The sequence below is a fragment of the Prionailurus viverrinus genome, unplaced genomic scaffold, assembly GCF_022837055.1.
Source record: "Prionailurus viverrinus isolate Anna unplaced genomic scaffold, UM_Priviv_1.0 scaffold_33, whole genome shotgun sequence".
In the NCBI taxonomy this organism is placed as follows: Eukaryota; Metazoa; Chordata; class Mammalia; order Carnivora; family Felidae; genus Prionailurus; species Prionailurus viverrinus.
The window spans coordinates 5057773-5078931 of NW_025927604.1; the positions used below are offsets into that span (position 1 = coordinate 5057773).

Below are 21159 nucleotides of genomic sequence, written 5' to 3' on the forward strand. Positions count from 1 at the left end.
CTGTGTTTGGCAGAGTTTCAAGTCCAGGTAGTACTTGGTGATAATAATTGCCATCGTGATGATAGGCATCAGCACAATGCAATCTGCCCAGGAAAAGGAGTGTTGTGAATCTGAGTTATGGTCTTGGAGAGTCTTCCAGAGAGATCTGGCATGGTCAGCTGTATTATGGAGGTGGGAGGGAGTAAGAACTGAGAGATACGGAAGTATGTAGACAAGACGGGAGCCAGCCATTTTGCAGAGATAGGGAATTTATGAATGGGGGTAGAAGACCTTAGTAGTTTAGCTGTATTATGTTGGGCTTTGGCTACAAATTGTTTAGACTTCTAGGGTAAGTATTGAGGAAATCAATGGAAAGCACAGGAAAAAACCATCAGGGGAAAAAGGATGAAAAATAATTGTTGAATTTATGGGGCTGACACTATACGTGACCTTTCCTCCATTTAAAAAACGGTGTTGATATAGGTCTTTTGCAGTTGACATTCCAAACACGTGACGGCTCAGTCTAGGATATGACCAATGTGGGCAGATAAGAAATGAGAGAGCAAGCCAAGACTTTCACAAGTGACCCAGTCCTTACCGGAATTTAGCTTTGTGCTAGTCAGCAAGTACAAGAAAATTATCTTGTATTTTGTATACAGCTGACCTTGAGAGTGTCCCTCTCAGCATCTGTTGGCCAATGTCTTAACTACAGCAAACAAGGGCACTCACAGAGCTTGGACTCTTGCTGAACTTGGGATAAGGGGGTGCTGAGCACAGAGAGATGACTCACTGGAAGGGGAAAGTATGGGCAGCATCAGATGTGGGGGCAGAGATGAAGTATTTGTTTTCAACCAGAAACTGACCTTCCCACTTGTTTGGGATCTCCACTGACCCCTTCCGATTCACTTCTAGGGGCCGACCCTAGCAGGGGTGTCCAGGGAGAGGTGCTGGTGGGAAATCAGGCCGGAGAAGGAGAAGTTGTTCCATATTTATTTACCCCTCACCTCCTGGAGCTACCCAGATTGCGTGGGCTGGCCAAGTGCCCCTGCCAAGTGCCACAGTAATTTCTCTGCAGCCTTTTGGGTTCTCAAATCGATCCCTTTCGGTTGCCCCTTAAGATTTAGAGATCGTAACAATTTCCACTATTGCTGGCTCTGTGTCATCACACTACTCCCTGGAGATTCCCTAGACTCTCCTCATAAATTTGTAAATAATCACTATCAAATGACCCACTCTGAGAGGACCAGGAGTGTCTGGGCAGGACCCTGACTGATCCACTGGGCAGAAGACGGGCTGTTACAGACGCACAGGTGGGGATTACATGACACCAGTGGCATTTTATGTCGGTGATGATAGGAAAACCTAGAAGAGCTACTGAGACCCATCTTTTATCATCTTCTGAATCTCCTACGGGACGGATTTATTTCCCCATGACTCTTCTCTAGACGTATTTTCCTTGACAGATTTCCTCTTAGGGAGAACACAAGTGTTGTCTGGAAGACGTTTTGACAAACCATTTGGCTTGACCGGTGAGTTACCAAGAATGTGGCCAAGAAGAAACATTGCCCTACTGGGGACAGGTCAGTGAGAAGCAAGAGGCAACAGAGACGGGTCAAGGAAGAGTGTAGAGGACAGCACAGCTAAGCGTGATTTCTCCTTAGGATGCCCAGGTGTTGGTGGGGTGGGGGGCGAGGTGACAGAGACCCTGCATACAGGAAGTACGGGCAAGGAGTCCAGGGCTTTTTGTCTCCGGGCTTTGAAAGTGGGGTTTGGGGGCCAGTTTACCTAAACCATCAAGGGGCCGTGAGACCCAGGTGGCAGGGTCCCGCTTATTGTCAATAAATGCAAGATTGGAGAGCTCAACACCATGTGACAGGCCCTTCTTCCATACAAGCGAGAACCCCAACATCTGTTTCAGACTTTACCATAGTCTGTTTAAAAGGAGCACTGATGCCAGAGCCAGTGGCTGGTTTTGGCCACGAGGAGAGGCTGGGGTTTAGAATACATGGTTTTTCAGAGACAGAAAGTGAGACAAGAATGGGCAAATACTTTGATTCTGCAACATTTTAAATAGAAATCTAAGTAGAAACCCAAGTGCACCTTTTTTTTTTTTTTTAATTTCTTGGCTTCTTGTTTGCAGGGGAAAAACAGTTAATGTGATTTGGGGAGGATTAATGCTAACTTGCACTTATTTATGCATGCAGTGACTCTTCAGAGAACGGAGAAGGTTTGCTTTTTCCTCCTTTTTGGGCGGATGAGGAAACGAAGATGGAAACTTTAGAAAGCTGGCCAAAGGTCATCGCGGAGATGGAATTAGAATTGGGATTGTCTGAGTCCCACGTGGTTCTCTCTTCACTGCATGTGTTGCTTCCTGTTTGGGGCTTCCTTTCCTTAAGAGAAACTAAAAAGCGAGCTGGTAGAGAAGAGAGACACTTGGGAGCCAATGTAGTGACAGGCAGAGAACGTGACTTTGGGCGTAAGAGTGACTTGGAGTGGAGTTTCCACTTGACCAGATGGACTTCTCCAAGTCTCCGTTTCCTCGCCTGTAAAATGCAAGGCTGTAGTAAAGGTCAGGGAAGTAATACACGTGAGGCACGTGGTGGGGTGCCGGTTGCGATCAGCAAGTACATTTCCCTGACTCCCAGTTACGCCACTCATCCTTTGGCACGGGAGCTTGGACCAGCTTTGTCTCAGCCGTTGTCAAATGGAAAGGGACCCCTGAATGTGGCCATGTAAAATGAAGGCTGTGATTTCACGTGGGGTTTCTTCCAGGCACCCCGCTGTGACGAGAGGCCTGGGTAGGGGCCCCTGCTATCACATCAGTCAGACGTGTCCTTGTAGCTGCTTCGGAGGGCTGCAGGCTTTGGTGTTTCTGTGTGGTTCCGAGAACATTTGGTCTTGGTTGGGCGATGCTCATTACACTTCATATTTTAAAAAATCATGTGGAAGGGGACACATCTATCAAAGAAGTTGTCACTTAGGGGCTGCAGGAAGCATCCTCGAGTAATGAAGGCTGAAGTTTCCAAATGAAGGAGAGCAGTGGTAGTGTATAGGAGAAGCAAAACGAGAGGTTCCTAAACTCATTGTTTCCCCATTTATGCCAGAAACTGGGTATTTATTTTATCTTTCCCTAATATCCCCACCTGTGTGCTTCTTATGTTTCCAGAATCTCAGAGTTTAACAGGCCGTGAGGGGGTGATCCTACTGTTGCACGTGCTTCTCATGCACTTCAAGAAATGCAGGTCACGGTCATCTCCACGAGTTATGACTTTGAGGTGGCTTGCCACGTATACGCCAGTTTCGTGGTGGTGGCCGCACCTGTAGCTAGTGCCGTCCACCTCTTCAAGCACTAGCATGTTTTCTCTGAGTATTTTTCCTGTGAAAGCCAAGTGACTTACAAATACACATTTTGTAGATAGAAACATGCTTCCTTTTAAACTACTGCCTTCTTCAAAGGTGGACTTTTTTACTTTCTTTTGATCTAACCTTGGGATGTTCTTACCTGCAAAATGGCCACAAGGTTGGCCTGCTGGTTACACGTTATTCTATGATCCTCTCCATGCTCTGAACACAGACCGCTTTTCCTCATGTCTTCTAGACGTTTTCTTGCATGTTGGAAGCCATTGGTACTGCCTCTGGTGGTTTTGATTTGCTCTTCATCTCTTACTAGACAGTCTCCTACACGGGGTGCATTTCCAAAGGGGCCTTTTGCCCCTGAGTGAGACATTACAGGGAGTAAGGGAAAGAATGGAGACAATGGGGTCAGCTTGCCTGGGACACAGGGTGAGCTGGGCCCTGGCTTGCCGTGTCCCTGGAGGAAGTTTCCGTACCACATTTCCTCTCTGCAGTGAGGAATTGTCTAAGAGGTGGTTGTTCATCCAAGTTTTGTGTCTACTTTGCCCCGCAGTTGCTCCCTTTAGGAATTTTTCCACTTTCTGCACATCTGCTTTGAAATGTGAAGGCCACAACTTACATACACATAAGAAGCCCGCCAAATTGAGTTAAGCAGACCAGTGACTTCATGGCCCTGGTATGCCTTGGCTCTGCTAAAATATCCAGATCCTAGCCAGCTTTTAACAGACACCATGCACTCTGCTACAGGGCAGGGTGTAACCTTCTGTTCCACGGGCTTCTATGGGCTCTGTGCGTCTGACAGCATCAGCAGCATTTTCTCACACGTCAGTCTTCATGCTTGAAATTTAGGGGTTCACCTTATCAGGTAGAAGTTGAGTGGCTTCTCTGTCCCTCCCCACCCTCGCTATTTACTGGTTCAGTTTTACAATTTTCCTATAGCCTTAGTGAAAAATATCGCTTAGGGATACAGATGGTTCGTATAGAACTATTTATAGATACAGGAATGCACATGGGTTAGTATACACATACTTTTTCTTGCTCTGTCAATTAAGATGGTCTTAAGCAATGACACTGCAGTACCAGCCAGCACATCTGGTGCCCAGAGCTTGTTTTCTGATATCATTCGTTCTCCAGTGAAAAGACCTGGGACGCCTTGAGAAATTTTCTGATTCTAAGGCTGGGACAGAAAATATTTGAGATGTGCTTGGAGCATTTTGTAATACCAGAAAATAAGAGAGGGCTGAAAAAATACAAAATGAAACAGAAACTTCACAGTGATGGGCGTATATGGAAGGGACACAACAGCCAAAGAAAAGAGCTCCTAATGACTAAAGCTGGAAAGTTTTGAGTAACAAAATGTATAAATTAGTGTTGTTTTATAAAATAAAGTATACAATATATATTCATAGAATTTTTGCTTACATAAATAAAAAATTGAATTAATAAAAACATGAGAGAGAAAGGGCCAATCTCCCATGTGGAAGAATTTCCAATAATTTACATAGCTGTTTCACCCTCAAGGGGGTGGAACACAGCCCCTCACTCCTTAACTGTGGGCTTCACAGAGTGACTTCCTTCCAGAGAGGAGAGAGTGGATAGGGAAAATGATTAATTCTACACAGGACAAATGACAGTCGCTACCTCAGCCACGTGGTTCAGGTCAACATCAACAATGACAAGTCACGTTGCTAGAATTTACCCTTTACACAATGGGATGAAAATGTGGTTTTACTCCCCAAAGCACATAATCCCAGTCAAATAAAGAGAAAAATCAGAAAATTCCCAGACATTCTTCCAAATTCTTGACTGGTGCCCCTCAAGCCTGTTGAAATGACTGAAAACAAGAAATGTGTGAGAAATAGTCATAGCCAAGAAGAACCAAGGGAGAAATCACAACTAAATGTCATGTGGTGTCCTACATGGGATCCTGGAGCATAAAACGTAAGAATATCTGAATAATCTATGGACTTCAGTTAATAATAATGTATTGATATCCAAGAAAATTCATCAATTAACAAATACACACTGCTAATGTAAGATGTTAATAACAGGGAAACTGGGAGTGAAATATACAAGAACTCCCTGTGCTTGTTTCATAATTTTCTGTAGGTCTAATGCTGTGCTATAACAATTTAACAAAAAAAAATTCCTTCAATCCATAATAAGAGCCAGGCCCTACTCTAAACACTATGGATATAACTGTGAAAGAGAGGGAGAAAGTGCCTGGTCTCATATAGCATGTAGATTTCCTCGATTTTCTTTCTTTCTTTCTCTTTCTTCTTTCTCTTTCTCTTTCTCTTTTTCTTCTTTTTCTCTTCCTTCCTTTCCTTCCTTCCTTCCTTCCGTCCTTCCTTCCTTCCTTCCTTCCTTCCTTCCTTCCTTCCTTCCTTTTTTAGAGACAGAGAGAGTGCAAGATGGGGAGAGGAGCAGAGTGGGGGGAGAGAGAGAGAGAGAGAGAGAGAGAGAGAGAGAGAGAATCTTAAGCAGGCTCCACGCCCAGCACAGGGCCAGACGTGGGTCTCAATCCCATGACCCCAGGATCATGACCTGGGCTGAAACCAAGAGTTGGACACTCAACTGACTGAGCCATCCAGGCACCCCTCCTCAGTTTTCTTTATATTACTCATTAAATTTGGATCTTGTCTCCCATTAAACTTTCATGAATACTATTGCCATACAGTGTTGCCCTGTGTGATTCAGACACTCTTTGGATGTCAGACTGTGGCCGTCACTCTACCACTGAAGACTGGATGTGAACATGGAAGGTACGGTAAATGAAGATGTCTTAAGAGGATCCCTCAACAGTTGATACAAATACCGTGCTTGTCACTCTTAGTGAAATGACGTTGTGACTATCTATCTCATACAACATTCTACCAAATGGGGCTTTCTCAATATTAGGTCCTTAAGGAGGATGCCCACTGAATCTTGACAGCAAAGAGGGGCACCAAACTGACACCAAAAAACGAATGCAATTGTCTGAAGCCACTTGGTGCATGGAAACACAAGAGCTTCAAAGTCCTCCCGTCTACTGCACACTGAGATGCCTAACGGTCATGAGGATGCTGAGTCATTAGTTAGGAACAAGAGAGACAAAAGAGGTGTAGAGAAGACGGGGGTTCAAACTTCCCTGCTACATAGTCACTCTGTGAGCACAGGCTGCTCTTGACTTCTTCTTGCCTAGTTCCTTACTTATGAGAGTGATGGTGGTCTCTATCTCATACACTACTATAGGAACTAATTATCCATTAAGCAGGCTTAGAATAATACACACCTGGGGCGCCTGGGTGGCGCAGTCAGTTAAGCATCTGACTTCAGCCAGGTCACGATCTCGCGGTCCGTGAGTTCGAGCCCCGCGCCAGGCTCTGGGCTGATGTCTCAGAGCCTGGAGCCTGTTTCCGATTCTGTGTCTCCCTCTCTCTCTGCCCCTCCCCCGTTCATGCTCTGTCTCTCTCTGTCCCAAAAATAAATAAACGTTGAAAAAAAAATTAAAAAAAAAAGAAAAAAAAAAGAATAATACACACCTAAGAAACATTAACCATGATAATCAAGAAATGGTCGAAGTACTTCAGGTTATTGGTGCAAACATTTATGTAATGAAGTAAAAACAAGGTCAAACAAAATCATGGAAAAAATCAATATTGGACAGTTTTACAAGATTCAGTGTATGTGATTAATAGACTGTGACATTTGCATTTCAAAATATGACTCTGACATCCATAGGAAGGGAGGGAGAAAAGGCGGAAGAAAGTACACTGGGGCACATTTGTCAGAAATTGCCCTTTATGGGTTTTGAGAGCAGTCTTGGAGATGGGTTGAAGATGTTACAATTTATGGGACACCTAAAACAATGTTTATTATTTATTTTTGATGTGGTGGGGGGGTGGGGTGCAGAGAGAGAGGGGTTGGGGGGGAGACGGAGAGAATCCCAAGCAGGCTCCTTGCTGTCAGCATAGAGCCTGATGTGGGGCTCGATTTCATGAACTGAGAGATCATGACCTGAGCTGGAATCAAGAGTTGGATGTTCAACCGATGGAGCCACCTAGGTGCCCCAGTAAGACACTTAACTAGCATACAGCAAGAGCCAAATGAACTTACCCTAACTAACTTCATTATTGTTTCATTTGTACTAGAAGTTACTTTATTTTTCAACTTGGTTGAGAGGGAGGACATGTGCCGTTCTATTTTCTTGGCTTCCTCCCTAGCCTATCTCACTTTCTCGTGTTTTTACTGGTACTTCCCAGGATCACCTTTAAGATAAACTACTTGCACTCACACTGAGTCTGCATCTGGGGAAACTCAATCTAAGATAAATTCTGTGCATTATTTTGCCGGTTTTATTTCTAATCCTTGACCATTTTCTTTTCCTAAACAGCAGTACCGGCAAACAAACACAAGTATGATGTTTTGCCATCAGAGTCTTCCATAGAAATGGCATCTAGAAATGATGGCCGTGGAATAAATAAATAATCTGATTATAAGCGCATGTGCAGGGCAGCTCAGCAATGACCACCCCTCATCAAGCCTGATCCTTTATGAGCTGGGGCTACTTATATCTAGTAAAGCAAATTTCCCACTTTGGCCAAAAATTATTCTCATTTCGTTGGCATATTCCAGTCACCAGGACAGGCAGGGACCTGAAGAAGACAGAAGTTCTATTCTGCCCCATCCACGCTTGTGTTAGCAACAAGGGAGGGAACAGGACTTGAGAAGAAGACTGCAGAAATGTCAGAATTTCCCCTATTGGCTGGTTTGTAACTTTCTGTTATTTTGCTCATAATTAAGCTTTAAAATGAAACAGGTTCGTGAAGTGGTTTGTGGAGACAGTAGGAAATGAGGAAACCGATCATTTAGCTATGCTGTAGCTACACTCGAGTAGACAACTTTTAGATACACCAAGGGCAGAGACAGCAGGTCAGAGGGGAGAAGGCAGCCGGGCACCTGCAGTGCAGGGGTGGCATCTGGGGCCCGGACCCCACAAGGGACTGAGCAGTGGGAACACCCCTCCTGTTCCTGCACACATGCGTCCCCCGATCCATAATCTCCTTGCAACTCTGTCGCCCCACCTGCCCGTCATTTTGGGCAAGAGCATTGACTATAAAGTGAGCTGGTGGTAAAAATGTCATTTTGAAAAAATCCAAACAATGAACAAATTTATAAGAAACGACTTCACAGTTTAATTTTCATGTGAAGGGTTTCAAAACAGGAAAAGGAGTTTTAGAGGGCGGAGCTGTGTGTCATGGCATTGCCTGGTCGGGGGGACCCCAAGATATCCGTGTAGCTGTTCACCTGGAAGCGACATGTTGAACATCATTGCGGGGAGAAGGGGGAAACCAGCTCCCCAAAGCACAGGACTTTGTGACGGATAGGGGGGATAATTGACATCTTGAGGTAAATGAGCCTGGGGAGCGTGTGTGCTGTCTCGTGAGCCGGTTAGAAGCAGAGGACAGCAAGAAAGTCAGAAAGTGAACATGGCAGCAGGATATGACTGGTCTTGAAAACGCGGCTGTCAGAGCAAGCTTTTGCCTGTAAAGCCTGCGGGTCGTGTTAGTGTTGTGAGACCAGTAGAATTCCGTAGGGCATCAGACGCTCTTCAAAATCTCTTTCCTCTAGAAATGCACTGACTTTCAGCTCATTAGGACCTGCCCCACTAAAGACTCTCATCATTGTCTGAGCCTCTGCTGAGAAATTTTGCAGCTATCGCCAATGTGGGGGATGCACAATACACGTCTTCTCTTCTGTCACACTGGAGAGGCCCGCATGCATGTACTTTCAAGTGCTTTCCAGATGTCAGCAGCCTCCCGAGAGCCCCAGGAAGCATCAGGTGGCCTGCTGTCATTGGGTAGGCTGGCCCTTAAGACAGGATTGAGGAAGTGTTGGCGAAGAGCTCAGACTGGATTCAATTACACCATCTGAAATGAAGGTCAAGGGAACTCACCCACCAGTGCAAAGGAGACGAGACATGTGGTGGGACTCAGAGGTTATAAATTCATTCAGTCACTCATTCCCTCACACATGGCCCCTCCTGGGTACTGGGCACAGTACTGCCCATGCACGTTTGGGGAAGGTCTGTACCGAGCCCTCCTGGACACTTACATACAACTTTCTCTACCTGAAAGGTGAGGCGATTGTAACTCAAAGCTGTCTCATTGGCTGGCTTTCTGAATTATGCAATGTTGTCAGGATTTGGGATACTGTGAAAAGTAAAAGGTTATTTGACCTTTAGATAATTTTGTTGTCAGTGGTGTGGAACATCATCCCTCATGAAGAATGGTAGCCTTATACAATACAAGCTTTCCACAATTATTTCACTGTGACGGCAGATCCGTGTATGTGTATCGTGTTTGCATTAAATTCAGAAATCGGGTTTATGTTCTTCAGACAGCTGCTTTCTAGACCAAGGTCTTTTTTTTTTTTTTTTTAACATGTGGTTTAAAAAAATTTTTTTTATTACGTTTCTTTATTTTTGAGAGACAGAGCCAGAGCATGAGTGGGCAAGGGGCAGAGAGAGAGGGAGACACAGAATCCGAAGCAGGCTCCAGGCTCTGAGCTGTCAGCACACAGCCCGATGCGGGGCTCGAACTCACGAGCTGTGAGATCATGACCTGAGCCGAAGTCAGACGCTTAACCAACTGAACCACCCAGGTGTCCCTCTAGACCAAGATCTTAAAGGTTTTGGATACCTATTTTTCTTGTTCAGATAGAGATGTGAGTTGTTTCTCTAGAAATAAGTTCACTACTGGAGACAGGCCTTATGCAGCCAGGGGAGGCTACAGTTAAAATAGATCGAAGGCCTCCGGTGTGGATGAAGCAGTTGGGGAAGCTGCCTTCCAGGAAGAGTTCACAAGTAATGGCAATCTCTTAGAGTTGGTCTTGGGAGAAACCTCCTGAAATTAAACCTCGTCCATGTCATGGTAGACTCAGAAAATAATATGTGTCCGGCCTTCTGCAGGGAAAGAAGGAGGTTGCTCATGGTGGAGGCCACCAGCTGGGATTCTCACCAACTCAGACCCCGTCCAGCCTCTTTGAAGGCCACAGGGGTCAGTGAGTTGACCTACCTGCAGTCCATTTGAGCTACACTGTGCACCAGGTGAGAAGTTCTGATTATGTCTTTCTCTAGGATCCCTACACGAAAAGCAAAGCACAATTAGATGTTTGCTTATTGAGTCCCTCGCATTCCATTTATTTAGCTAATTCTACCGATGCTTATTAAGCATTTAGCAGGGGTTGGGTTTCACACGAAGTGCTGAGGTGACAGACACATGATGTGAAGACCCTGTTCTTGAGGGCGTTGCAATGAAATAGAGGAGAGGCAGACAGAGGATAACAAATGTGACAATGGTCCAGTGATGGAGATGTGTGTGTGGGACAATTGAGACCACAGGAAAGAGTGATCCATGAAGGAGATACTCTTCAGAGGATCTTCAGAGGGGGTCAGACCGTGAGGCACGGGCACCTTGCCTGATTCTGAGAAGAAATGTTGGCCTGGCTCTAAGGAAGTCTCTAGTGAATCCATACTGGATCACTCGCATCAGGAGGGTGTTTTTCAGCCATTGGTATCTCGACTCGATTCTAGTACCTTCCACAAATACTATGCATGTGTTCTGTGCCACACGCTGTGGTAGACATTGAGAAGATGTATTCTGCCATCAAGGTACCCATGATTTTCTAGCTGAGGTGGACAACAAATGTTGTCCAGGAAGTGTGTACCTCAGTTCTATCCACTTGTTTTGGGCAAGGATGTGGCCTGTAGAGAGGATCCATTAAATCCGAATGACCCACATTTGAAGAGTTCTTGGTGAGGACCAGGGAACCTTGGAAGGAGATTTGACTATAACTGAGACAAGAGGATGTGGGGGCTCCTGGGTCTCACAGGTGAATTCCCCTGGACCTCTTTGCTCAGAGATGGCTTGCTGTGCCTGTGTCCCGTGGAGCCCTTGCCCGGGCCACCTCAGAGATGATGCTGGGTTCTGGCAGGGATTGCCTATTTCCTCTGTTCTGATACCTGGGCGAGCAGTCCCAGGGAGTGGAAAGATGGTGTTTATACTAAACATTCTGGTTTGCTGTTATCAAAGATATGGTCTTCCCAGTAAGGCAGGAAAATACATCATTTAAAAAAATATGCAAAATGCAAATTGCTGTGTGTGAAAAGGCTTCTCTCCATTCTTTGCCCTTCCAGAATGTATGGCACTGACTGTGAGAGCAAAGAGATCAAGCGAGACACCTGCTGGGTGGATCCCAACAGGGAAGATTTCAACCAGTGTTTCATTATCTGTGAACATTAAAAAAATAGAAATAGTGGGGCGCCTGGGTGGCTCAGTTGGTGGAGCATACAACTCTTGATCTTGGGGCTGTGGGTTTTAGCCCCACTTTGGGTATAGAGGTTACTTAAAAATAAAATCTTTAAGGGGCACCTGGATGGCTCAGTCGGTGGAACGTCCGACTTCGGCTCAGGTCATGATCTCGTGGTCTGTGGGTTCGAGCCCCACGTTGGGCTCTGTGCTGACAGCTCGGAGCCTGGAGCCTGTTTCAGATTCTGTGTCTCCCTCTCTCTCTGCCCCTCCCCCACTCCGGCTCTGTCTCTCTCTGTCAAAAATAGATAAACATTAAAAAACAGAAATAGAAATAGAATACACACACACACACACACACACACACACACACACACACACACATTTCCCTATTCTCTGCAGTGTTTTCTCCCATTTCTCTGCCTGCTCCATTTTTCAGTAAGGGCAGTTGCGTTTTTTAGTGTGCATCGGGAAATCTTAGCCTGCCGTCCGCACGGTCTGTTTCAGTGCCAAAACCCTCCTTGTATTTCTCTGCAACGTCTAAATAGAAACCGTTCATTCAAATCTTATTCAACTTCCTAGAAATGAAATATGAAAGTGAGTGAGAGCTACGTGCTCTCTGCTCTCCAATGCAAATGTATGCAAATTTCTTCATATTAGAATCATTGTCTAGTTGTCACCCTCGCACGGGGCACATCAAAGCCATATGACCTGATTTTTGCACCTGCTGTTTAATTAAATTTACAAGGCAGACACACTCCCCACTCCCGGTGATATACAAATCCGGTTTTACAACCACAGCTTCTAATTTACAAGGTAGTTGACTGCTGTGCTCCGCCATCAATGTGCCCAACTGCTCTTTGTTGCGCCGAAGATTACAAAAGGAAGAAGTGCTATCATCTGGGCAGCCGGATTAACAGAAATATTAAAAGTTGTCTCTGTCTCCCATGCAAGCCCTGATTTTTGTCATAAAGATGCAAAGGAAGGTGTGGATTGGGTATGTAATACCGACGAGAATGGCATTTTTGCTTCTGTTAATTTCCCCTAATCTCCATGCGAGGGACAAAGCCCCAAGCTCCTCTGCGGTCTCATGCTTCCATTTACTTTGTTTGTGGGGGAGTAAGAAGTCCTTAATATAGCAGGGCCAGTGTGGTTTGAGGAGAGAGATCGAAGTTCTGAGGCTATCATAAGCTCGGAGAGTTTTCTAAAGATCTTTATTGCAAGAGAATAATGTACTGTGACATTCTCCCTCAGCTTCTACCCACAGGGGTTTTTAGTCTTTAAATTGTGTGCATCTGTACATAATGGTGGAAGAAAATAGTAGAGCGTGATTCTCACTGCGCTGTGTTGGGTTATTACCATTATTTGTTCTTGGGCTGGCACGGTGTTCTTCATTTCTTGAGAGCTGGTACGCAGACATGGGTCTGATTTCCGTGAGAGATGGCTTGGAAAGGAGAGCCAACGGAAATATTTTTAAGGGAACGCGAGAGTGGATGAAAAAATACTGCTTTGTCTGTTTCTGCTAAATCACCCAGCCCAAGAACTTAAGTGGAGGAATAATGCCTTTTCAGTTGTTGTAGGGAAAATAATTTAATCGAGATAGGATGCTGCTTATTTTTTTTTCAGCCATACGCTCTGAAATCTGGAAGGTCCCCCCAAAACATAATTTTTGTGAAATAATGTGAAACACATGCTCTTGTGATAAAGGAAAGTGAACTTCCTAGAGCCCACCCATAGGTGGCGCCACGCATCCACTGAACCAAATTCTGAGGCAGACAAGTTTGGAACAAGTCACATAAATTAAAGCCTTGAGCTGCCACTAACTCTAAGACATATGGGTTGAGTCCCAGGCCTGCCCAAGAATAACTTTGAAGAAAATTTTGTTTTCTGGCAATCCAGATGCTAACACACCACAGAACCTTTAAAAAGAATAAATATGTAGATGGTTCATAGCTCTTCAGAATAATTTAACCTTCCCCCCAAAAATTAAGATAGCATCACAAGAATGAAATAATATGAGCTCTGTTTTTCTGCTTTGAAAGAAAAAAGACAATCTGATGGCTGTGATATTCTCAAAGAGCCTTTGTCAATTAGTTTTTATTTACTAACATTATTTTAGTCTCACAATGTGGAGCAAAGAGTGAATTCATCTTTTTTTTTTTTTAACGATTTATTTATTTTTGAGACAGGGAGAGACAGAGCATGAACAGGGGAGGGTCAGAGAGAGGGAGACACAGAATCTGAAACAGGCTCCAGGCTCTGAGCTGTCAGCACAGAGCCCGACGCGGGGCTCGAACTCACGGACCGTGAGATCATGACCCGAGCCGAAGTCAGCCGCTCAACCGACTGAGCCACCCAGGCGCCCCAAAGAGTGAATTCATCTTAAAATGAGCTAATGTTTGATGAACAAATAATATGGAAACACAGATTCTATGCAGGAAAATATCATCGCCCGAATTGAGAATTTCTTGCCTCTTTGTTCTAAGGCATGAAATGTAGTCAACTTGTTCCCATTTGAGAACCAAATGTACTCCTTACAAAATTCTTTGTTCTATCATGGGAGAGCCTAGTCATCACACCAGACCCGGGGGTGAACAGCTTCTGAAAAACCCCAGTTACAAAGCCATGAGATGTAACTAGAATATACAGCTACGGCTCTAAGGCAAGCAAAACGTTCACCTTACAACATAGGTTTCACTTAAACAACGGCTGTTTACAAAAGGCTTCGGATTGGCAGGTGTTTGTCAGACGGGAGTTGTTGAAGTCACTCCTGGCACGGGGACCTGCTCAGGGTGGGCCCTGAGAGGAACGCCAGGGTGGCACATGGAGGGGCTAAGGGAAGAGTCATGACCGATACAAACGTCAGGTGTCTTTGACCAAAATAATACTTCTGCAATGGGAAGGCTGAGTAAAGGGCTCAGGACGAAACAGGCCCTTACGCATATTTCTTCGTTGCCTTCAAGGTAGAAAAGGGCAGCAAAAGTAGTTTGTGTTTATCCTTAAAGCCAGTAACGTTAGTCCACCATACTGCCCTGACCACTCAACAGCTGGTCAGACTGGATAAGATCACCTCCAATACGTCTCAGTACAAACAAATAGCATTCCTGCAAAGAAAGCGCATTTAGAAGTGATTTATAAGATGGAGCCAAACTGTTGTAGTTTGTTGTTTATTTTATTTCAGTATCTTCTCAAGGGCAAAGAGCAGACAGGAAACCAGTGTCTCTCTATGCCAGGTATGATGTCATCGTTTCATGCCGACATAGATGTCTATGGGTACATCTTTTTTACTTTTGCGTCAATGAAAGGTTAAGAGATCTTTAAACCTGAGTGTCAAAGGAGGCATAAGCAATAGAAAACACTTTTGACTACTGGATTTTGATCTCCTTGATGATACAGAACCTACCTTATTCAATTTTGTACCCTTGTGTCCAGCACAGAGCCTGAAACATGCTAAGGGATCGTTAACCGTTCGTCGCTGCTACTTTTATGCTTTTATTTACTTATCATATTTGGTCCATTAAACAAATGGTGGGCATCCTGGGAGCTGAGCACGTGGGTGCTAGGAAGGGTGCAGACATGAAAGCCATGCTCCTTCCTTCCCGTGGAACTAATGCTTGAATTATGGAGACAGGTTTATGCATGCGTAATAGGGATAAAACAAACTGGCTGTGGCTCCCACCATCAACTTCATTTGCAAAGTGAGGCTACGATGATCTCTTTCTCAAAGGTGGGAGGATTGCATGAGGGGGGCTTTCCAGGGAGTTGGCACAAGGGGGCCACGTGCTGGACGGCCCCAGAGGCTCTGCGTGGTTATCGCATTACCTCACTTACTGGTCAACGCAACAGCGGGGAGCTATGACATCGGCCCCTTCTTACAGACGAGGACGTGGGAATCCCTTCCCGTGTTTCCTTTTCTTTTACTGAATGGAAGCCTTGTCAGCACTGGTCACCAGCTCCCACACCTCCCAGAATTCCAAGCTCCTTCGCAGGGCCGACCAGACCCTGGCCACATGGCCAACCCCATCCTTTTCATCTGCCCCTAGTGGTCTGGATGCCAACATCTCCCCGTGCTGATGGGTCAGGCTGTCTCACACATTCACAACACTGTCTTCCTTCCAGTGAAGTCCCTCGGGGGGTAGAAGTCTCTCTCTCCAATCCATGCCCTTCCGTCTTGGTTCGGTACAAATGAGAGATTACTTTGTGGTTAACAATCAGGAGACAAGGAATTCAGATTCACTCAATTGGACCTTGGCCAGGCATCTATGCCAGATATGTACGGGGCCCTTAATCAATAGGCTTCTCTTCACCTTCATTAAAACTCCCTACAGCATTATTTAGTTGGCATTTCTGTCCCCTCCAACCAAGGAGGATACTGTGGCTCTGAAAGATTACCTTCTTTTTCTAAGACTGTGGAGCCGGTAACGCAACAATTGTTCTGACTCGCCTAGATGAATGCGTAAAGAGGTCTTCTGTATAAAGCCTCCACAAAAATCCTTCCTGGACATTTTTCTGCACAACGTTCTTCCTTTCTGTCAACCATTGGCTGCTTATTGATCACTGGGGATGCCTGAGACACTGAGATGCACTGGAGAAACTAAGACTTGCTCACCTGTTTGAGGGAACGGGACTAATGCACAGGTAGTGATAACAAAAGATTCTATGTCAGGTGTTTATGAAACCAATATCAACACCTAACGTCTGCCCCTGAGAGGAGTTTATGCCTCTTGCCTGATGAACACTCTGTAGTCCTGGGATTGACCACAGGACATTATTGAGAGGATGGCATGAAATAAGGTGTGCAAACCACATAGAACCTCACCAGGCAGCCAGTAAACATGGGCCGTGCTTCCTATTATCCTGGTTCCTCCTAGGAAGAGCTCTATGAGAGGGATAGAGTCCCTCCACTTTACAAACGAAAAGAAAGGTTGGAACTGCACGTTACCCAAGGTCCACAGTGAGCAGGTGGGGAGCTGGGGCTGGAGCCCCTTCTGCCCAGCGTGGAGGTGCGTGGAAGGCGTGGGGCCCTTGGGGGCGGGGAATGCAGGAGAGGCTTCTCAGGGCGGGGGCCTGGGTGGAGCCCTGGGGACTGATGTGGAGTTTGAGGGACCGAGATCGGGGTTGAGGGCAGGGGGTCAGAGTCGGGGAGGCACAGACGATGCCCTTGGGACAGCTTTTCTACACACACCTGAGACTGGTCTGTATGGTGTATTCCCGTTGCTTTCAGTAAAAGAAAAGTCCTCTGCTGGCTCCACCTTGACAAGTCTCCGAAAATCTCTGTGTGCGCTAAGTAAATGATTGAACAAATATAAGCATCTACTGTTTTTAGCTAACTTTGACACATTCAGCAGGAATGACACCTCTCAATAAAATGTCAACTCTGGTTGATGTCCCTTTGCCCGGATTCCCAAGGAAGAGCTCCATGGTGGTGGTGCCAGCTGTGAGTCCCAGAATTCCTTCATACCGGTGAACCCGTGGCCTTTTCCACGGAGGGAACTTAGTGTCAGCCAGACGCATCGCCCACACTCACACGCAGACATATCGGTGCCTCAGGGGCACAGCTGAGAGCCACATTGTTCTCCAGGATTTAATAATTAAGCCACTGGCCCGGCCCATTCGGAAGGAACAGGTTTGTGCCCAGTGCAAGGCGGTCCTGATAGAAACGCTTTTATGACCGTAACCCGTGACACTGAAGTCCCCTTCGGCTTCAAGTCCCCTTTGCAGACAGGTCTGTGCAGGTGTCAGAAGGCAGGGTCAGAGCTGTTCCTCATGGCCAAAGCATGCTACACGTTTGCAGCCCATGCGTGAGGAAAGCAATGGGGAGGGGACAAATGCAGGCATCCGCCAGGCTGCGAGAGGTCAGGAGAGCTGGTACAGTGGACACCAGAAGCGCCTCGAAGGTCACAGGGAGCACCGAGGACAAGGCAGACCCGGGGCAGGAAGGGACTTCCCTGTGCCTCCTCTGTGGCTGAAGTCTCTTCGTTATCAGGTTGAGGCCACACTCTACCAGAATATGAGGCTGAGAGCCTTAGATGCAATCGAAGAGAAGAAAATGGAAAACCTCCTTCTGCACAAAGCACAGTGGGTGGGTGACTGGTGTTTGGTGTGACAGCGTATGAAAAGGCTTTGTGACCTCAGGCATCAGCGTGGGACACAAACTCTTTTCTGTTTTTGACTGAGCAAGCAAGTCCCTCGAGCATGCCGTGGCTCGTTGTCTCAGCCGTGAGGTGACATGGCAGTTGGCTACCTTACTTCCTAGGCTGCCGGGAATCCAAGGAGGTGACAGCGCTGAAAGCTCTTTGGGGGCTGTGGCACAGGATGCAAATAGTGATCCCAGTAAGTCCACCTTCGGTGCTAATCATACCTTGAAGTTGTCAGCCAGACCTACTCGTATTAGTTTCTTAAATGCCACTGGGCTGAGAACACATCGTAGTGATTCCAGCAAACGCATGTTTGTTTGTTTTAATTTTTTTTTAACTTTATTTATTTTTGAGAGACACACACAGAGTGTGAGTGGGGAAGGGGCAGAGACAGAGAGGGAGACACTGAATCCGAAGCAGGCTCCAGGCTCCGAGCTGTCAGCACAGAGCCCGACACGGGGCCCGAACCCAGGAACCATGAGATCATGACCCGAGCCAAAGTTGGATGCTTAATCGACTGAGCCACCCAGGTGCCCCATCTTATTTTCTTAATTTTATGGAGACTTCTTCCTTATCGTCTCCAAATCAGCCCTTATACTGACTTCTAGGGGAGAACAGAATTCTCCCTCTGCCACATGATGGTCTCTCAACATCTCAAGATGTTCCTATTGTTAAAGACACTTTGGGGAATTTAGTGTATTTTAGTTCATCTCTAGTCCTCTTCTCCCCTAATCGCCCCCCCTCCCCAGTTCACACATAAGTGGTCTCACTGTTAAGTAACGAGAACAGAACAAAACAGAAATAACAAATTTTGGCTTTGCAATCTGAGCTTGGTCCCTGCTTGATTTCAGCCGAGTCCCTCCCCTTTCATTTGCTGACAGTGAGGAAGGCCCGAGATACCAAATCTTAAGTCTTCTTCCCCCAAGCCCTACCAAGCGTTCACTCTAATTGTCCCGAGGTGTGGCAAGACACCACCACACTGTGTGACAGAGTTCTTGCTGGCCGAGGCACTGGAGCATTCTGAGGCCCAGTGTCTCATATATACGGCACTAAAACTCTGTTGGCTGTCTCTGCAGAATCTTCTTACTTTGGAAAGCTGTGGACATGTTGGCCCCTCAGAGGGAAGCCCCAAATCTCCCTGTGCACACAGCTGTAGAATTTCCCTGAACAGAAAGAACTCTTGCCAGTTTGAAGGTTCACTTCACCCTGGCTGTCTGCGTTCAGGCAGAGACTCGGGCACCATGTTGAACAAAGAAACATGTCACCGAAGCCTTTCGAGGCTATGCCACTGTTCACGACAGCACCTCCCAGCACGCTGTGACCGGAGGTCCTGCTTCCCAGAATTAGCCCCGAAGTCTTGCCATGCGATCTTCTTGAACAAATGATGACGGTGAGTCTGCTGGACATTGTGGGTGAGGAAGTGACCTCGTTTCTCACCAAGAGTGTAGGCTTTGGAGGCCAGAACACCTTGAGGTGAATTTGGAAGCTGGGACACAGCTGAAGAGCAAAAGCCTGCTCAGGGCTTCCGACGTGCCACAACTTGACCAGGTCCTTCCCTGATGAGGCAGGTTCTGGAGTGCTAAAGAAATCACAAGAATGGGGACAGTATCGGCTTGTGTTTGGCATCGGGAGGGAGGTCTTTGTTCCTGAGGAAGTCCTCCTGCCCCAGCCCATGTGAACCCTGAAGGAGGTGCCCGAGGGGGCTGCAGGTGCGGGAAGTGTGGCCCGGCCTGCTGGAGAGGCAGCTTCAGAGGATTTTTTGTGGACTTAAACTGAAGATGGCAGGCATGAAATCGAATGGCTCATTCAGCCTCCCGCACAACTTCCTGAAGCAAACAACCACTACATGCCGAAGGCACGCTAGTTCTGAGGGGTTTAGGGAGAACTATAAGTAAGCTCAAGTCTGAACGATACAGTTGGAGCATGCACAGAGATCACTGGAACAGTGTGAGGCGGGTGTTCCAAGCACAAGAAGACCAGTACAGAACCAAGACTCAGGATTCTACGGAGGGACAGCGGTCCCCGAGCTCCAGTGATCAGGGAGCAGGCGGCCCATCTAAGTCCTAAGGGCGTAATGTGAACAGAGTCAAGAGAGAGAAATCTCTAGAAGGGCCAGGCTGGGCCTCTGCTTTGTTTTCCTGAATGCGGTGGAGCTGTAGGAGGTGAGCCACGAGACCCGCTTTGGTCCTCTCCGGAGCCACCTTGTTTTCAATTGCAAGTGCTTGAAGATTAAGCTAATGAGCTATCCTGCTGTTGTGGTGGGGAGCCAATGCCTCCTCCCTGGCACCCAGCCCTAGTGATTTTTCTTTCGTATAAAGAAACAGTCTGTCTAACATCAGGTGGAGACCTGGGTGCCTTGCACAGCCTCAGGTTGGAGAACATCTTTGCCTTGGGTGACAGATGGCCCCATCACACTCCACCTCGCAGACCTCTGGCCCCAGCGATCCTGCACATGTGACAGTGTAGTCGCCAACACTCTGTCATCCGTTCCATTAATGTATGATAGAACTCGATCAGTCCAGCTGCCAGGCCAGCTCAGAGCAAGGTGTCAGGAAGCAAAGAATACCACTCAGACTCGTCCATGACCTTCTTTCTTTCCCTCCCAGCCAGGACGTCGGGAAGCATTTCTCAGGGGTACAACGATCGTTTGAACTCATGGCTGATGATGCTCTGAGCTGACCCTGTGATGCTGTGGATCGAATCCCTGCTCCTCTTTGGAATTTTGGTGTGCTGCATGTTGACTTGAAAATCTCAGCAAAACACGCCCTTGTTTTTGTTGAATGCTACCGAATTTGAAGGAGGTGTGTTTGTGGGTGAGTGTAGGTTTTGAAGGAAAACATTTCCTATTTTTGTGCGATTCTGTATGTCAGGTTTTTAGTCACCATGCTGTTGTTTATTGTGCTCTTTTCATTTTTATTTTCTGCTTCGTTTTGCTCCTTGTGGCTTGGCACTCCACAGCGCTGTCAACTTCAGGACTCTAGAATCCTGTCTTGGTTGTAGACTTGTAGCAAGATCACCAAGTTGTTGAGACGGGAAGTTGTTGCCACCATGACCAATAGAACACCTGCCCTTCCACTTCTCAGTTCTATATGCACCAGTTTAAATACCAGTTTCCAGCCTTCCTTCCAGCTCAGTGGGGCCACGTCACTAAGCTCCGACCAACAGGACATAAACGTGTTCTGCAGTCAACAGCGGGGGGATCCCTTGTGTCTTTCCTCCATCCTGTCCCCATGTGGGAAGCGCTGCTGGGACCAGGGGGTGAAGGTGGCACCTTAGAGATAGCAGAGCAGTGGGCGGGGGCTACCTGGTCCTTGACGATGTGGAGAAACCACCACACCAATCTGGACTGCTTCTTTTTCATGAAAGAATTCAATCTCGTGGGTTTAAGCCAGCAGTTT

General features: G+C 46.6%; 1 protein-coding gene across 1 annotated transcript in view; it reads left to right on the forward strand.

Annotated features, from left to right (window-relative positions):
* Positions 1–20435, forward strand: part of LOC125158266 (uncharacterized) — a 106546-nt gene extending 86111 nt beyond the window's left edge. The window contains exon 3 of the mRNA XM_047845111.1: positions 20368–20435. Coding sequence (XP_047701067.1) covers positions 20368–20435 — 68 coding nt within the window. The remainder of the gene's footprint in view (positions 1–20367) is intronic.
* The last annotated feature ends 724 nt before the right edge of the window (positions 20436–21159 follow it).